General features: G+C 46.4%; 1 protein-coding gene across 4 annotated transcripts in view; it reads left to right on the top strand.

The window, feature by feature from the left end:
• tecrb (trans-2,3-enoyl-CoA reductase b) overlaps positions 1 to 19,137 on the top strand; it is a 59,533-nt gene that overhangs the window by 26,502 nt on the left and 13,894 nt on the right. For all 4 annotated transcript variants that reach the window (XM_080216487.1, XM_080216488.1, XM_080216489.1 and 1 more), the window contains 6 exons: positions 1,896 to 1,940; positions 3,118 to 3,221; positions 9,372 to 9,487; positions 10,738 to 10,843; positions 15,068 to 15,140; positions 18,169 to 18,212. In XM_080216487.1, coding sequence (XP_080072613.1) covers positions 1,896 to 1,940; positions 3,118 to 3,221; positions 9,372 to 9,487; positions 10,738 to 10,843; positions 15,068 to 15,140; positions 18,169 to 18,212 — 488 coding nt within the window. The remainder of the gene's footprint in view (positions 1 to 1,895; positions 1,941 to 3,117; positions 3,222 to 9,371; positions 9,488 to 10,737; positions 10,844 to 15,067; positions 15,141 to 18,168; positions 18,213 to 19,137) is intronic.

The following is a 19,137-nucleotide window of genomic DNA, read 5'->3' as shown; positions in this document are numbered from 1 at the left end:
ACCTTTTGGATTGCAATCTGCATTTTCTTTTCCCTTGTGATCCTGGCCTTGATTCTTGCTTGGGCTTCAGTTATTCTCGGGGAACTCACCGGCAACAGAGATTATTGGCCTGCTATTTGACATTGGATGGCATCACAGAAAGCCCAGTCATGGCCATCTGATATTCAATATGTGATTTTCCGACAGTGGAGCTTTGGATCACTGTCAGGAGTGGGAACACTGGCCAAACTGGTTTTGCCTTTAGAGAGGGGGTGTGTGTGTGTGTGTGTGTGTGTGTGTGTGTGTGTGTGTGTGTGTGTGTGTGTGTGTGTGTGTGTGTGTGTGTGTGTGTGTGTGGTGGAAGGATCCCTTGTAGCATCCCTATTAGTTCAGAGGATTTGTGCGAGACCTAGGATGAAATCTTGGGGCCCTGTGGTCTTTATCTGAATACAGACCCAGTGTAAAAGTGACCAAACCTTTCACTGCTTTGTTTATGGCCCCTCATCACATATTGTGGGCAGGTACATATGTGATTTTTATACAATCTTTAACGGTCAGTATAATGGATATGACACCTAGAGTGCTTAAGAGCCAGGATTTTCTGGCTGAGTGGGCGTATAATCAGGGGAATCCTTATCGTTCAGAGCCTTGCGTGGCATAAGATGTAGGTTCAGCCAGCTATCCTTACGATTTCAATCCGTTCCCTCAACTGTTTTCCCCCATCCCCTTCAGGGTCAGAGTAGAAATGATCGAAAACAAGAGGGCACAGATTTAAAGTAATTGGCAAAAGTGACACGAGAAAAGACACTTTCACGCAGCAAGTGTTTAAAGCCTGGAACACACTGCCTGAGAGCGTGGTAGAAACAGATTTAACTGGAAACATTCAAAAAGCAATTAAACTGTTACTTGGAAGAGGAAGAATATGCATGACTTTGGGGAGAAAGCAGGGAACAGACATTAGGTGAATTGCTCAGTTGGAGGGCCAGTGCAGACCGATGGGCTGAATGGCCTTCTGTGTTTCAACGATTTTTTTTGCTTTGAAAGAATAATAACTACAGCCTTCCAGTCTGCAGCAAGCTAGAAAATGCCTGGAACTCGCTGACGGGGGAGGTAGTGGAAGCAGATACAATGTGACTTTTAAGGGGCGTCTTGACAAATACATGAATGGGATGGGAATAGAGGTCCCAGGAAGAGTAGGGGGTTTTAGCTCAGTCGGTCAGCATGGTTGGTGGAGGGTTGAAGGGCCTGTTCCTGTGCTATAACTTTCTTTGTCCTTTGAGATCCTGAAACTCGCTGTTTCTTCCTGAGATGAACTGAGTTTTTACAATACTCTGAAGAGTCCGATGGACTCAAAACATTAACTCCATTTCTCTCTCCACAGATGCTGCCAGACCTGCTGAGTTTTGCAGCATTTTATATTTTTGCTTACAGTGCTTTGAAGCACTGTAAGGGGATAATGGTTGTCTTGTTTCAGCTGTTATGAGTCTGCCCATTTAAGCTTGAATATTTTAAGTGGTCGGGAACAGTATAATGGTTTTTCAGTATCTTAAATTGTTCCTGTCTGCAGGGAGTTGGGAAACTATACTCGGGCAGCATTACCGCCTCACGGTGCTAGGGAAGCAGGTTTGATTCTCGGCTTGGGTCACTGTCTGCCTGGAGTTCCACAGTCGCCCAGTGTCTGTGTAGGTTTCCTCCGAATGCTCTGGTTTCCTCCCACAGTCTGAAAGATGTGCTGTTTAGGTGCATTGGCCATGCTAAGTTCTCCCTTAGTGTACCCAAACAGACATTGGAGTGTGGCGACTAGGGGATTTTAACAGTAGCTTCACTGCAGTGTTAATGTAAGCCTAGTTGTGACACTAATAAATAATATTCTTTTCAAAGTTTGTTAATGAGCTTGGCCTGGTCTTCTCTTTCAGATGCGCAGTGGTATCCTGCCAGGCAGTCCATCAGGCTGGATCCAAGTAAGTTACAAATCAATCCCACCTTCAGGTGACACTTGCTCTCTGCTTGGTGCCACCCTAATGACAATAACACCCTGTTCACCCTTGGGCTCGGTTGTCCCCAAAGCTTTCTGGAATTCCTGTCAAACTAACTGCACATCAATATTTAGTGTAGAGACTTGTGCCCATCCTGATAGGTTTCTGCAGCTTTCATTCACCAAGCTAGCTTTCTAAAATAAAATCACTCTCATGAAACGTGTCTGTTGCCCTGTGATGGCCCATTAGTCTTGCACTGTTGTGCTGTACTAATCTTGTTCTCCTGGGAGCACCTCCTGAAGAGGATACAATGAAGATTCACCAGAACAGCACGGGGACCAAAGGGGTTAGATTATGATAACCAATCTAGAAGGTTAAGGCAGGTCATGCAATTGAGGAGTTAATAGAGTAAATGAAGAGAAACTGTTTCCTCTGGGTGAGATGTGTTGGCACAGTGGTTAGCACTACTGTCTCACAGCGCCAGGGACACGCATTTAATTCTGGTGTCGAGTGACTGCGTGGAATTTCCACATTCTTCCGTGTCTGCATGGGTTTCCTCCGGGTGCTCCAGTATCTCCCGCACTCCAAAGGTGTGCAGGTTAGGTGTATTAGAATGTTAAATTGCCCCTTGGCATCCAAAGATGTGTGGGTGAGGTGGATTAGCCATGGTTAATGTGCAGGGTGAAGAGCATAGAGCGGAGGGGAAAGCCTGCGTTGGGTGCTCTTTCAGAGAGTCGGTGTAGACTCGATGGGCATCTTTCTGCACTTCAGGGATCCTTTAGTTCAGAACAAAGGAGTGCAACTTAAAATTAGAGTTAGGTCATTCAGAGCTGATGGTGAGAAGCACTTCTTCACACCCTGGGTAGAGGAAATCTGGATTTCTCTCTTTCCCCTGTATTAAGCTGTTAAGGCTGGGGCTAACTGAAAATTTCCACACTGAGATTGGTATATTCTTTGGGTTAAGGGATATGGAACAAAGACAGACAAGTGAGTTTGAGTTAAGGTATACATCAACTGGGATCTAACTGAACACTGGATCAGGGCTGGGTCACCCTGTTGTTCTGCTATTCTTGCAAGTTATTGTGTGTGGGGAATGGAGTGGGAACTGCCTTTCTCAGTGTGGAGTCAACATGAGCTAACTCTCTTTGCCCTGTTTTTGCAGAGGGCAAGTCACTCAGGGATGAGGAAATCTTGCAGAACCTCCCTGTTGGTACCACAGCCACCCTGTACTTCAAAGACCTTGGCGCTCAGATCGGATGGGTTACAGTAAGTTTTAAACAACCTCGCTACTTCAATCATAAATTAATCCTTTTTACTTTATGATCGTGTGCATTTTACTTGGGGGTATTTGCTTTTTAAACGTCAAAGGTGCCTTTATAGTTCGTTTGAGTCATGTACATATGATCTCCTAGCTGGTTTAATTTATATTTGCCATATCTTTTGTTCTCTTTGTGCCTTATTCTTTGACTAGAGAAAGACTTCCATTTATATAACACCTTTGCAGTGCCCCCAACCACTTTGTCACCAGTGAAGAGGTACTTTTGAAGTATAGTCATTTCTTGCAGTGTAGGAATCAGCAGCCAATTTACGCACAGCAAGCTCCCACAATCTGTACTGTGACAATGAACAGGCTAATGTTTTGGGGACAGGGTTCGAATCCCGCCACAGCAGATGGTGTATTTTGAATTCAATAAAAAAAAAACCTGGAATTAAGAATCTACTGCTGACCATGAAGCCATTGTCGTAAAAACCCATCTGGTTCACTCATGTCCTTTAAGGAAGGAGATCTGCCATCCTTACCTGCTCTGGTCTATATTGACTCCAGAGCCACAGTTGATTGACTCTCAACTGCCCTCTGAACAAGGGCAACTAGGGATGGGCAATAAATGCTGGCCAGCCAGCGACACCCGTATCCCACATAAGAACATAAGAAATAGGAGCAGGAGTAGGCCAGCTAGCCCTTCGAGCCTGCCCCGCCATTCAATAAGATCATGGCTGACCTGTCGTGGCTCAGTTCCACATTCCCGCCCTCTCCCCATAACCCTTAATCCCCTCTCTCATCAAAAACCCATCAACCCGCGTCTTAAAAATATTTAGCGAGGCAGCCTCCACCACTTCAACGGGCAGAGAATTCCAGAGATTCACCACCCTTTGAGTGAAGAAGTTCCTCCTCAACTCTGTTCTAAACCGCCCCCCTTTATCTTGAGGCTATGCCCCCTAGTCCTACTATCCTTTCTGAGCGGGAAGAGTCTCTCCACCTCTATCCTATCCATCCCATTCATCATCTTATACGTCTCAATGAGATCTCCCTTCATTCTTCTAAACTCTAACGAGTACAAGCCTAATCTATTCAGCCTCTTCTCATAGCTCAAGCCCCTCAACTCCGGCATCAGCCTAGTAAACCTCCTCTGCACTCCCTCCAAGGCTAAAATATCCTTGCGTAAGTAAGGCGCCCAAAACTGCACACAGTACTCCAGCTGTGGCCTCACCAATGCCCTATACAGCCGCAGCAAGACCTCCCTACTTTTATATTCAGTCCCCCTCGCGATGAAGGCCAGCATCCCATTTGCCTTCCTGACCACCTGCAAGCTGGGTTTTTGCGACTCATGCACAAGGACCCCGAGGTCCCTCTGCACCGTCACCAGCTGCAGTTTTTCTCCACGTAAGTAATAATCCTTCCTACCATTACTCCTTCCAAAGTGGACCACCTCGCACTTGCCAACATTAAATTCCATTTGCCATTTCCTGGCCCATTCGCCCAGCCTATCTAGATCCTTCTGTAGACTCTCCCCACCCTCCGCACAATTTGCCTTTCCACCAATTTTGGTGTCATCAGCAAATTTCGACACCCTACACTCGGTTCCCTCCTCCAGATCATCTATATAAATGGTAAATAGCTGAGGCCCCAGCACCGACCCCTGGGGCACTCCACTGGTCACCATCCGCCAATCCGAATAGCACCCATTGACCCCCACTCTCTGCCTCCTATTTGACAACCAGTCCTCTATCCATGCTAACACCCTACCCCCAGCTCCATGCCCCCTGACCTTCTGTAATAACCTCTTGTGAGGTACCTTGTCAAACGCCTTCTGAAAATCCAGAAAGACCACATCCACCGGCTCTCTATCCACTGCCCTAGACACATCCTCATAGAACTCCAGTAAATTTGTCAGACACGACTTCCCTTTAAGGAAACCGTGCTGCGTCTGCTCTATCAAGCAGTTCTCCTCAAGATGCCTCGCTATTTCCTCCTTGATGACGGATTCTAACATTTTACCTACAACAGACGTTAAACTAACCGGCCTATAATTCCCCGCCTTTTGCCTGGCACCCTTCTTAAACAACGGCGTAACATTAGCTGTTTTCCAATCTTCCGGCACTTCCCCGGAATCCAGCGATGTCTGGAAAATAACCACCAAGGCATCCACTGTCACCTCTGCCATTTCTTTCAGGACCCTCAGATGCATTCCATCTGGTCCTGGGGACTTGTCCACAATCAGCCCCTCCAGTCTGTCGAGCACCACCTCTTTAGTAATAGTAATGTCATCGAGACCCTCCAGTCCTACCACCTTTCCGTCTCTAACATCCGGCAAATTATTCACGTCCTCCTCCGTGAAGACCGAAACAAAAAAGTTATTCAAGACCTCCGCCATATCCTCATCCCCTACCACTAAGTCCCCCTTCTCATCCTCTAAGGGACCAACGTTCACCCTAGCCAGCCTCTTCCTTTTTATATATTTATAAAAACTCTTGCTATCCTTTTTTATATTAAGCGCTAGGCCAGCTTCATAGTTTCTCCTACCCTTCTTTATCAACTTCTTTGTCAATCTTTGTTGACATTTAAACCTCTCCCAATCCTCTTCTCACCCACTACTCTTAGCTACTCTAAACGCCTCTGCTTTTAATTTAACACTTTCCTTCACCTCCTTCGTTATCCACGGCCTCTCCTCCTAGGGTCCTTTTTAACCATCGGAATAAATTTCCGCTGAGCACCAAGAAAGATCTCCTTAAAGATCCTCCACTGCTCCTCAGCAGACCTACCTTCCAACACGCTCCCCCAGTCCACATTCGCCAATTCTTCTCTCATCCTACTGTACTCCCCTCTGTTCAAACAAAGGACGTGTGTCCGGGAACCCACTTTCTCCTCCTCCATCTGCACCAGAAACTCCACCATACAATGATCACTCTCCCCAAGAGGATCCTTCACCGCAAGGTCCCTAATTCTACCCGCCTCATTACATAGCACCAGATCCAAGATAGCTTGCTCCCTCGTCGGCTCCAACACACACTGTTCCAGGAAACTATCCCGGCAGCATTCCAAGAACTCCTTGAGCCCACCGCGTCCAACATGGGTCGACCAATCAATATGCAGATTGAAATCCCCCATAACTACGGCCGTCCCATTCCTGCACGCCGCACTTATTTGCGCGTTAACAGCCTGCCCCACCTCCAGATCATTACTGGGGGGCCTATAGATGACACCCACCAGCGTCTTCCTCCCTTTGCTGTTCCTAATTTCTACCCACAACGATTCCACCTTCTGCTCCTTGGCTCCAATATCATCCCTCGCTACCATCCTGATGCTATCCTTAATCAGCCACGAATGAATAAAACAAACGTAGCCTGTTCTGGTCATGCTAGTGAGGGATAAATATTGTCCAGGACACCCAGGAGAACTCACTTGCTCTTGAAATAGCATTGAGGGATCTTTCTCTCTCATCCAAGGGGACCTCGGTTTAACATTTCATCTAAAGGTAGCTCCTCCACCAGTGCAGCACTCCCTCGGAACTGCAGTGCTAGTCTATATTTTGAGCTGAAGTCCTTTGGCGTTGGACTTGGATCCACAACCTTCTGACTTGTAGACAGCATTATTGACATAGCCTTGAGTTTGTAACAGCTCCTTAGAATTCTCAATATTTCAAAAGAGCCAATAAATTCCAGAGATTCCTGGTAAAAGTGATGACCCAGTCGAGAGAGAAATATTCAGTTAATTTTGTGTTGGTTGAGGGAAGAATGTTCTTCAGGACACTTGAAGCTTCCTGTCCTTTTGAATAGAATTGTAGGATCTTTGATGTAAGCAGTGAGATGGGACCTTGGTTTAAATGTCTGATTGGAATGACACAACAGCTTACCCTTGTGTGAACATTTTTTGCAAGTTCCTTGATGTTAGATTTGTAATCATGAATTGAAATCTGTGTCTTTTAACTTCTGCTGTACTGAGTTCTACTGTGCTGCCCCCCCCCCCCCCCCCCCCCCCCCAACCACACACAGTAACAATTAACACAATCCTGGTGATTTTTTTACTGGAGTGCATGTAGGATGCCCAATTGCACCTGTTGGTTTGGAAGATCTGTAGTATTGCCAGCACTTCTCTCTATTCACAGTGAACTGCTGACCATGTAATGTTTGGGTGAAAATTGACTGCTTAGTAACCCGTCGATTGAGTTGTCTGAGGGGCATGGTGATTCACTATAAATTCAGGCCTGTTCTTTTGAAGAAAATCAAGCAATCTCTCTGCAGGTGGGAGTGGCTTCAATAGTAACTTTCAAAAAGGAACTGAATGGGCCGTTGCAAAGGGAAACAATCTCAGAGCTAAGGGAAAATAGGGGAGTGGGACCAAATTTGCAAGTGCTGTTCAGATCGCTGGCAGAGACTCAGTGGGCTGATTGGCCTCCTTCTATGATTCCGCTGTATGTTCGATGGATTGTCTTTGAGTGGGCTATTCTGGGTGAACCAAATTGAAGCTTGAATTTGAGAGAGAACCTTGCTAATTAAAACCGGATTACGCCGGTCTTGCCAACAATGCTGGACTCCCGCTGGGGTGTCTACCTGGGTTACGTTCCACTGCAGGAGTGGGTCCGAAACCCACAGTTGTTTGATTCTAAGTCACAAGTTCTACTGACTGAGCCAAGCTGGCAGAAGTGGGATGTATGTTTCATGATGGAAGCACAAATCGGCCTCAGCGATGCCAAATGATTATAAATCACACACACAACTGTTAAAATTAATCTCTGAAAAATTTACAATATGTGAACTTAACCGTATGGTTGATGTAAACAGAGAGATTAACCATATATTATGCTGGTTCCCAGGATCACTTAGAAGATTTTGGTTTCAAGTGGATATTTAATTTTGTATGTGAATTAAACAGAACCAAGAATCCTTGGACTATTTGCTCTGTGTGTCACCCTTTCTCTGGAGCTTCTGGGCTGGCACTAGAATGACTGACTGGCTGTTGTTGCAAGTGAGGATCTGAATCGGTGAGAAAGGAATGAGGCATTGTCTTTCAAACCAAGAATGCTGGAAATACTCAGCAGATCAGGCAGCGTCTGTGCAAAGAGGAACAGAGTTAATCAGAGCTCCTGGTTGATGACCTTCCCTCAGGACTGGAGGAAGTTAAAGATGTAGCTGGTTTTAAGCAAGCACGTAGGCAGTGCTTTATTCGATTTGATCTGATTTGATTTATTATTGTCACATGTATTAGCGTACAGTGAAAAGTATCGTTTTTTGCGTGCTATACAGACAAAACATACCATTCATAGGAGAGAGTGCAGAATGTAGTGTTACAGTCATAACTAGGGTGTAGAGAAAGATCAACTTAATGTGAAGTAGATCCATTCAAAGGTCTGACAGCAGCAGGGAAGAAGAATGCCTCTTCAAAGGAATATGACTAATTGAAGGAACTTAACTATAAAGAAAGCAGGCAAACATACAAAATCGGAGCAGAAGTAGGCCATTTGGCCGCTTGAGTCTGCTCCACCATTCAATAAGATCACGGCTAATCCTTTTGTCTTTTGAGTACCCATCTGCTCCAATAATCCTTAGTTCCCTAGATCACATTGGATGCTATATTTATAGCCAATTGAATTGGAGTTAGAGAAACCAGATTCAACCAGTTTGCTAACTAACTGTTCCGCTCTCATAGCAGAGCGTGTTACCCTGTCTGAACTGCAAGAACAAAGGAACCGTAGTCCACTTGCGTGATACTTTGCAGTTGCTGCAGTTACAGACTAGATTAGTTTTTGGCGCAAAACGAATTAAGTTCACCAAATCAAATAAGCAGAGCAAACTAAATAATCGCCAGGTTCTAGATGCTCCATCGAACACTCCATTTGCTCACCAGTTGTGGATGGACAATGGCGTGTACTCTCTTTTGGGCCAAAGGATGAGGACAAAATGGCTGAAGAGTGGTAGGCAGCCAGAGCAATCACCCTACTCTCCTCCTCCCTGGAAAGATCCTTTAGCTGTTTCCCCTGCCTGTCCCACTTTCTGTGACTTTCCCAGTCAGTGACCAGAGTTCAGGAGTGCGGGGCTTGATTGAAGTGAGCAGCAGCCCCCCTGTTGCCCCCCCCCCCCTCCTTTTTTTCCCCCCAAGTGCAAGTACAGTGTGTGATGTGTTTTGTTGTTTCTCCCCAGGTGTTTCTCACAGAGTATGCTGGGCCTCTGTTGATTTACCTGCTTTTCTATTTCCGACTGCCATTTATCTACGGCCCTAAACATGCTTTCACCTCGAGTCCCCACTCAGTTGTGCAGTAAGTTGAATGTTTTTTGGCTCTTGGAGACAAAATGATTTGTTTGGAATTAACTTAAAACCCATGTAGACTGTAGTGATTGGAGAAGAAGGCCCACATCTCAAGTGAGACAGAGTAACCAGGGATGGACAGTAAATATGACCTTGCTATTGACACCGACATCTGGAGAATGAAGTGATTTTATTAAAGTGTTTAACTAACCACACAGTGAGTGCTTACTCTGGAGCTGGTATATATTTTTACTGTGATTTGGGTCATCTTTATGGGTTGGATCCTCTGACCTCGTCTGCTGCTGGGATTCTCCAGTTCCGCTGCAGCGAATGGAGATTAGGCTGAACACCAAATTCTCAGTTCTCACTGGCTATGGCAGCATGGTGCAAACAGCCGGAGAGTTTCAGCCTCCATCCTGCCCCTATCATTTCTCTTCCAAAAGCACTGATTCCTCCTTGCAGTACAGTGCCACAGATACTGGTTCATGTCTCCAGGTAGACTACTGGATTTCCTGTGACATTATCTGATAATGATGGGCTGGTGACTCGGGTTGATCCCAGGTACATATGGCTGATGTAATGCCGGATAAGGGGAGACCAGGAGAACTCTCAGCTCCTCTGCAAATAGCACTGTGGGATCTTCTACATCATCGTGAACTTGGCTCTTTAAGATGGCACCAACAGTGCAGGGATCCATTATTACTGTATTCACTATCTGATTGGCAAAAGAAACTATGTCGTGAGTGGTTAAGAGAGTGGTAAAAGTAGATTCAATTGTGGCTTTCGTAAAGGGATTTGACGAGCACCTGAAGCACTAAAGGGGGGAAGGCAGGGGTTGGGATGAGACTAGATCATTCGCTGTTGCAGAGAGCTGCTGTGGGCACAATGTGCTGAATGGCCTACTGTGCTGTAATCATTCTGTTGATTCTATGTCAGCGTAATATTGGCAAGGTTTGTATTTATTAGCCGACCTGACTCCATGTTCCTTGCAGTGTATGAAAGGGGTTTTGATTCGGAATTCTTTCGGGGCATTACTGAGGATGGAGGAGGAACGTGGGAAGAGTTTGAATGTTGTAAAGCTGGATGGCACACTGCACAAAGATAATTGAAGGCTTGAATGCTCCTCAGTGATCGCCTTATTAATGCACTTTATAAACTGTTCGTTTAATACAGTCAGTAACCCAACAGGATTCTAAACAATGCTTAACTAGATTGTGATGCAAGTTGACTTGAATCTATCTCTCTCTCTTCTTCCTGCAGTCTTGCTTGTATTTGTCACTCCTTCCACTACGTCAAGAGGCTGCTGGAGACTCTGTTTGTGCACCGGTTTTCCCATGGTACAATGCCATTCCGCAACATCTTCAAGGTAAAAAGTGACCTCCTTTATAATGCTTACCCTCTGAGTTTGCTCACATGTTCAGAATTTTTAATCTGCCTGGGTTTGTTGTAGACTAGCCCTACAGCTATATTTTCCTAGACTGAGCTCAATACAGAGAGCGGAGACTCCTCCGTTCAATTAAATTATGCTTGATCCACTTTTTCTCTATCCTTGATATCCTTCCCAACAAAAACCTTTTAATCTTCAAAGTTCCAATGGGCTCCACCAAACACAACCTTTGCGTGAAGAAGTACTTCCAGATCACAGTGCCAGGGACCTGGGTTCAATTCCTGGCTTGGGTCACTGTCTGTGTAGACTTTGCATATTCTCTCTATGTCTGCGTGAGTTTCAACCGGGTGCCCAGTTTCATCCCACAGTCTGAAAGAAGTGCTGGTTAGGTGCATTGACCTGACAGGTGCCAGACTGTGACAACTAGGGGAATTTCACAGTAAATTCACTGCAGCATTAATGTAAGCCTTACTTGTGACAAATAAACTTTAACTTTAAGTCACCGAGATCTCATTTTCATTTATACCCCCTTGTTCTAGACCCTTCCAGCAAAGGAAGTAGTTTTCTCTTCATCCTATCAAATTCTTTGATTGCTGTAAACTTCTCTATTGTCCCCTCAATCTCCTGTATGCAATTGAATATAAAGATGGTTTAAACAAACAGTGGCTGGATTTAATGGTGGTGTACTACTTGTCCTTGCCCTGCAGTTAAAATGCGCTATTGTAGGGCTAAACAGGCTGATGGGCTGAGAGTGGGACTTCTGCCTCTCAGTGGGAGGAAGACCCACTCTCAAGAGCTCCCAGCCAGTCTGACTGACCAGCAGCTCTGACTGTTTCATCAAAGGATTGTGAGCAGTTCCATGAAGAGTTTGATGGATCTTGGGGACAGGAAAGTCCCTGTCTCTTGAGGAGAGAAGGGATCAGGCAGCTTTGGGAGGGGGTGAGTTTTGTCAGCCAGGTTGGGAGGAATCATAGGTGGGCAACATCAGAGTCCCCATTCTCACCCACCTGCCCACACCTACCATTTTATGGTGTGGGCAGTGGAAACATGGGTTGGTTAGTTTTGTAACAAGCTCAATTGTCTGTTAATTATTTTTAAGAATAGGTTATAGAGTCGTAGAGGCTTACAACATGGAAACAGGCCCTTCAGCCCAACTTGTCTATGTTGCCCTTTTTTTTTAAAACCCTTAAGCTAACCCCAGTTGCCCACATTTGGCCCATATCCTGCTATACACATCTTATCCATGTAACTATGTAACTGCTTTTTAAACATAAAATTGTACCCACCTCTTCTACAACTTCTGGTAGCTTGTTCCAGATACTCACCACCCTCTGTGTGAAGAAATTGTCCCTCTGGTCACTCTTTCCCCCCTCACCTTAAACCTATGCCCTCTAGTTTTAGACTTCTGGACCTTTGGGGAAAAAATATTGACTATCTAGCTGGTCTGTGCCCCTCATTATTTTATAGACCTCTATAAGATCACCCCTTAGCCTTCTACACTCCAGAGAAAGAAGTCCCAGTCTATCCAGCCTCTCCTTATAACTCAAACCATCAAGTCCCGGTAGCATCCTAGTAAATCTTTTCTGCACCCTTTCTAGTTTAATAATATCCTTTCTATAATAGAGTGACCAGAACTGTACACGGTATTCCAAGTGTGGCCTTACCAATGTCTTGTACGAGTTCAACAAGACATCCCAGCTCCTGTATTCAGTGTTCTGACCAGTGAAACCAAGCATACTGAATGCCTTCTTCACTGCTCTGTCCACCTGTGACTCCACTTTCAAGGAGCTATGAACATGTACCCCTAGATCTCTCTGTATTTCTCTTGTATTTTGTATGTCCAGTTTTACCCCCGTCCCCACCTATGCTGAAAATATGCTCAGTTGTGGGGGTGAGGGACAGAGAACTGTAAAACCCAGCCCCAGCTCTCATAATTTAAGTCCTGTGGTAGCCCATCTGAACATGCTTGTGAGGTGGAGGACTGCAATAAAATAAACTGACCACCAGGCTGCTATTAGAGTCCATAAATGATTCACTGTCATATCTGCCAAGTTTTGGTGTGCTGTGTGTCTGCTACTGGTAATCCCCCTGACACTAAGGGGCAATTCAGCATGGCTAATTCACCTAATCTGCACATCTTTGAATTGTGGGAAGAAACTGGAGTGCCCAGAGGAAACCCACACAGATACGGGGAAAACAGGCAGACTTCACACAGACAGCCAAGGCTGGAATTGAATCCAGGTGTCTGGCACTGTGAGGCAGCAGTGCTAACCACCCTGTCGCCCTTAACTCTCTTAACCCAACAAGAATTGATCAATCCAATTTTGAGATTTTCATTTGTCTTCTAGTCCGAGCAGTCTTTTGGGGCAAGTGTTCAAAATCTCCACTATGTTTGTATGCAATGCTTCCTGTTGTAAGCCCTGACTCGCCTAGCTGTAATTTTAAGGGTCTGTCCCTGTGTCCTGGACTCCTTACCAACCTCCTGCCTCCACAACCAGCAGATATAGTTCTTCTCTCTCGACCCAATTGTACCCTTTTTAGTCATCTTCAGCAGTGCCATTAGATTACTCCTGAGATTTCTATGTTCAAGGGAATGCAAGGCCTACGTCATGCAGCCTGACATTGTTATTTGACCCCTTTGACTGAAGGGACTACACCATTGCAGTAGCTACAGAAGCAACTTTTTTGTGGCAGGTGACAGCTCTAAGCAAAGTGCAAGCCTGTGACAAATGGGTGGTGCATTCCTCTGGCATTGGAAGGTCGTGACCAGTTCAGATATGTTGGTCTACACTGAATTTGATCTTCTCCCTTTAGTACATCCTCCAGATACGATCATGTTACCTGCAGTATACGTGCTGCAATGCAGTCAGCCTGAAAGGAATGACAGAGGCCCTCACACTACTCATCAACCTGCTCAATGAGAAATTGAATTACTGACAAACTGGTTCATGGGTTTGTTTTCTAATGGTTGCAACATGAGGCATTTCTAATGGTTGTAAATTATTTTCCCAACTACCCCCAACTCACAGCTCATCCAGCCTCCCGTACCCAACCCAGTGAGCTACCCTTTGTGGGTAAGCTTAGACATACTGTGAAGGGTATTGTGACCAGGTCGCAACCTCTAGTAGAAGCCACTGAATGGCAGAGAAGAGCACAACACTCAGCGGCTATTGTTTCTTTAGACGGCATGAGAAAAGAGGAACAATGTCTATCTTGGACACGAGAAAACCTGCCAGCTGTACCTGCATATTTTGGCAGGGTGGTAGTGTGGGTTGGGGGAATGTGATGGTGAGTGTGGGGAGGAGTGGAGGGAGCTTCACTTTTGACTGGAAACTTGATGGGATGCAGTGGTAACAAGAGAAAGGCAGAGATTGGTTACTGGGATGAGTAACTTTCCTGGCTCCCCAAGGCAAGCCAGGACTGTGATGGATGCAGCCGCAATACTCAAAACGCCACCATCCAGGACTGAGCAGTTTGCTTGACCAGTGCCTTTGCCATTGCACTCCATGACCACCCTGTTTCCCCACTGCTGCACTATGGCTGTCTACAAGGTGCACTATAGCACCAGCTTACCACCTGGCAAAGAAAGAAAGCAAGCACTTGGGCGCACCATCACCCCTCAGCCTCCACACCATCTGGACAGGGGCATATATCATTGTCCCTCCATTTATCAATGGATCAATAGCCTGGATCCTTACCGTTATAGGAGCACCTTCAGTGTACTGATTTGCAGCAATTCAAGGAGCAGGCATCTCCTCTTTTCCTGGATTACCTGGGATTATGAACAATAAATGCCAGCCTTACCAGTGACACCCGCTTTCCAAGAAGGTGCCCTTGTAGGCAGGGGAATCCCACTTGGATGAGTTATTGAGCTGTGCAGTTTCATCTGGCTATCTCGCCCTGCTATCTTAAGCCTCTGCTCCACTAAACTGCTCCTCCCTTGACCTTGAGTAAATACCTCACGAGGGGGAGAGATTGTGTGTGCACCCCCATACTGAACAAACAGCGATCCAGTTGTGGATTTGAGATTGTTGTGCTTTGGAAATGGGTTGGTGCATGTGTCTAATCAGGTTTGTGTGGCTGTGGACGTTTAGTGCTGCTGGTTTGTTAGACTGATCTGTGCCTTTGCTCTAGCTGCTGTCACTTTGAACACCAAATCTTGTTTCAAATCCTGTTTAATTTGAGGTTTTCTTCCTCTTCTAGAATTGCACCTATTATTGGGGATTCGCAGCATGGCTGGCATATCACATCAACCACCCGCTCTACACACCACCTGGTAAGTCGAGTGTGGATCACGGAGCCAGTCACCCTGCCTGACACATACTTGTGATCTAACAGGGTCTCATCAGGAAGGCCCAGCTGCTGGATGACGAAATGCCCTGGTGTGATACATCGATCAGTGGCATCCTCTGTCTTGCTCTGCACCCCTAAACAACCCTACCGTGGCTGCAGTGTAGCAACTGACCGACCCTACCGTGGCTGCAGTGTAGCAACTGACCGACCCTACCGTGGCTGCAGTGTAGCAACTGACCGACCCTACCGTGGCTGCAGTGTAGCAACTGACCGACCCTACCGTGGCTGCAGTGTAGCAACTGACCGACCCTACCGTGGCTGCAGTGTAGCAACTGACCGACCCTACCGTGGCTGCAGTGTAGCAACTGACCGACCCTACCGTGGCTGCAGTGTAGCAACTGACCGACCCTACCGTGGCTGCAGTGTAGCAACTGACCGACCCTACCGTGGCTGCAGTGTAGCAACTGACCGACCCTACCGTGGCTGCAGTGTAGCAACTGACCGACCCTACCGTGGCTGCAGTGTAGCAACTGACCGACCCTACCGTGGCTGCAGTGTAGCAACTGACCGACCCTACCGTGGCTGCAGTGTAGCAACTGACCGACCCTACCGTGGCTGCAGTGTAGCAACTGACCGACCCTACCGTGGCTGCAGTGTAGCAACTGACCGACCCTACCGTGGCTGCAGTGTAGCAACTGACCGACCCTACCGTGGCTGCAGTGTAGCAACTGACCGACCCTACCGTGGCTGCAGTGTAGCAACTGACCGACCCTACCGTGGCTGCAGTGTAGCAACTGACCGACCCTACCGTGGCTGCAGTGTAGCAACTGACCGACCCTACCGTGGCTGCAGTGTAGCAACTGACCGACCCTACCGTGGCTGCAGTGTAGCAACTGACCGACCCTACCGTGGCTGCAGTGTAGCAACTGACCGACCCTACCGTGGCTGCAGTGTAGCAACTGACCGACCCTACCGTGGCTGCAGTGTAGCAACTGACCGAAGGTTTCTCTGATTGCATCTCCAATCCCGCATAGCTCCCCTACTAAGATTGACGAGGGTAGCAATGTTGGGTGAGGAGGTAAATTCCATAACCTCCAAATCCCTCAAGTGTCTTAACTGGATATATGCTATTTTATTGCAGTTGGGTCAATATTTTGTGTGTCCTTTCCTGGGGGCAGTAATGGTTGCAGCAAATCTGCCACCTTAATGAATGAATAAGGCTATGCTAGCATCGTCCAGATCTGAGGATAGAATGAACCGACTGGAGGCAACTCTATCACCAGTTTGCTCTTATATATTGCCTTTAAGGCTGCATAAAATCCCAAAATGCATCACAGGAGCATTACCAAACTGACATTGAGCACCTTTTTGGAGATCCTGCGACAGATGATCAAGAGCTTGGACAGGGTGCACAGACTGCAGTTGTTAACATCAGTACATTCCTGGGCCTTACCAGTTTCCCTGTGCCTCGGGAGCATAACTGATTGGAACTCAGCAACTGCAGGTGTCCCTTGTTGAGGAAGGACGACCCTGTGGCTCCTTTTCCAAAATATTGCCCTACTTTAAGTGTCCAGTGTGTGTGCGCAGCAAGATCATGCTGGTTTGTGATGCCTTCCTTGGCCAAATAGTCTTATCACTCACTGACTCATCATGTATGAAGAATGATTACTTGTGTGAAGGAGGGATTATGTTTGCTCAGTTATACGACCCTGCTGTTGTCTAACATTGGCCTGTTATGAATCCCTTCACTCCTTTCACCTGTTGTGCTTTAAGCCATTTAGACCCAAAGCCTGGAATTCCCTCCCTAAACACTTCTCACACACTCTCACCTGTTCTTCTTAAAACATTTTCATAGAATCCATACAGTGCAGAAGGGGGCCATTCGGCCCATTGAGTGCACCAACCTCAATCCCAGACAGGCTGTATTCTCGTAACCCTGCATATTTATGCTGCTAATCTCCCTGACACCAGGGTCAATTAATCTAACCTGCACATCTTTGGAGTGTGGGAGAAAACCAGAGCACCCGGAGGAAACCAGTGCAGACATGGGGAGAATGTGCAATCTGCAAACACACAGTGACCCGAGGCCAGAATTGAACCTGGGTCCTTGGCACTGAGGCAGCAGTGCTAATCACTGTGCCACCATGCTGCCCTACCACTGTGCCACTGTGTGCCGCCCTTCATTCTGCAGCCCTTGCAATCCACTTTGACCAAGCTTTTAGTGCAGATGTATCCTCCTTTTTGTTTTTGTCTGATTCCACTACGTTGAGCCCCCTGTATATAAAGAGCAAATTAAGTTAACTGTCACGCAAGCTCCAGTTGACTAACTGTGTGTTGAAAGAGTACATATCTCCAGATATTATATTCGTTGAGGGACTCTGGGTGAAACCACAAATTTTTTAAGTCTGTAAGCTGCTGGAGTTTGTAATAGTGTTTTATACCGACAGAATCAGGATTGCAAACATCAGAATTATCCATTTTTAGCTCCACCATTCTCAACAGTTGATGTGGGTCACCTGACTGCTTTCCAGGTAGTTACAGCATTGACTGATTTGTGTCAGTCACTGATCTGTCCAAGGAATTTGCTGGGTGGGAGGTGATGGCTGATAATCCTGACACCTTCATGTCTTCCTCCTTCCCTGGCTTGAGCCTCCAGGCATCTCAGTATGAGGTTTAAGTAGTGTGGAACTGATGGTGCAATCGAAGAAACCTTAGGTCAGTATCACTAACACCGGTGCTCCCTCCCAGCACCTTGGCACTCAAACCGAGTTAACTTTATGCCTCTACACTTTTGTGGCCCCAGATGTTTGTGTGAACCTCAGCCCCAGCTGTTTGTGGACTGGGTGGAGCCATGGTTGCTTGGACAAGGGAGAGCCTCGGTTCCAGTTGTTTGAGGTCAGCTGGTGGTTACCAATCAATAACCTTTACTGGGGTGGGTCTTGGAGATGAGACTGTTTTAAGATTTCTCAGGCTTCCTGGATAATAATCTTTTTTTCCTTTCTCTCTTTCAGCGTATGGAGATAAACAAGTGAAAATTGCTCTTGCTATATTCCTGGTGAGTTTCCCTTTCTCTAATACCTAGAAGCTGTGAGTAATGATGCTGTGGTTTTTGCCCTGGAGTTTTAGTCCATTGTATTACAAAATTTTGTGCGTTTTGCTGAAGTTCTCTTTGCCCTTTGTTTTAACCTCTTTTTCCCTGCCTCTGAGTGAAGTTGCCAGAATAAGTAGCTATAACTCTGATATTAATATTCTGTTTTGGAGACATCCTTACTGTACACAGAGTATTTGTGTTAAAGCGTACTGATTTCTTTCCCTCTGATCTGAAGTGACTGGGTTTGGAATAATGCTGAAAGCTCTTTCAGGCTCCTGAGGAGAGTACACTTACAGAATGGAGGCTGCAGTGTTGTGGTCTGAATGCCTGCAACATGGAAGATGCCTTCATTGACTTTGGGAGTAAAGGAGAGTGAACCTGGACTGATTTTCCATCTACATTCCTGAATGGCAGTCGGGGGAGCTCCAGGACACCATTTGCCTGCTGTGTCTCTGAACTACTCCCATTACTCAGAGGTGTAGGAAAGCCAGAATTGCGTAGAAATTAATGCACCAAAGAAGGCCCAGGTTTTAAAGTTTATTATTGTCACAAGCAAGGCTTATGTTAATGCTGCAATGAAGTTACTGTGAAAATCCCCTAGTCACCACACTCCGGCACCTGTTCAGGTACACCAAGGGAGAATTTAGCAAAGCCAGTGCACCTAGCCAGCACATCTTTTGGACTGTGGGAGGAAATCGGAGCACTCAGAGGAAGCTGTATACTCTGCATGAGCATCCTTCTGCACCCTACTTCATCTAACCTTATTAGCAAGTCCTTCAGCCGTCATTTGGTTCCCTTGGGGCAGCACGATGGCACAGTCACTAGCACTGATGCTTCACAGTGCCAGGCGCTCAGGTTTCATTCCTGGCTTGGGTCACTGTCTGTGTGG

The sequence above is a fragment of the Carcharhinus amblyrhynchos genome, chromosome 33 (genome assembly GCF_965287045.1).
Source record: "Carcharhinus amblyrhynchos chromosome 33, sCarAmb.v2.hapA, whole genome shotgun sequence".
Classification (NCBI taxonomy): Eukaryota; Metazoa; Chordata; class Chondrichthyes; order Carcharhiniformes; family Carcharhinidae; genus Carcharhinus; species Carcharhinus amblyrhynchos.
This window is presented reverse-complemented; position numbering and strand designations above follow the sequence as displayed.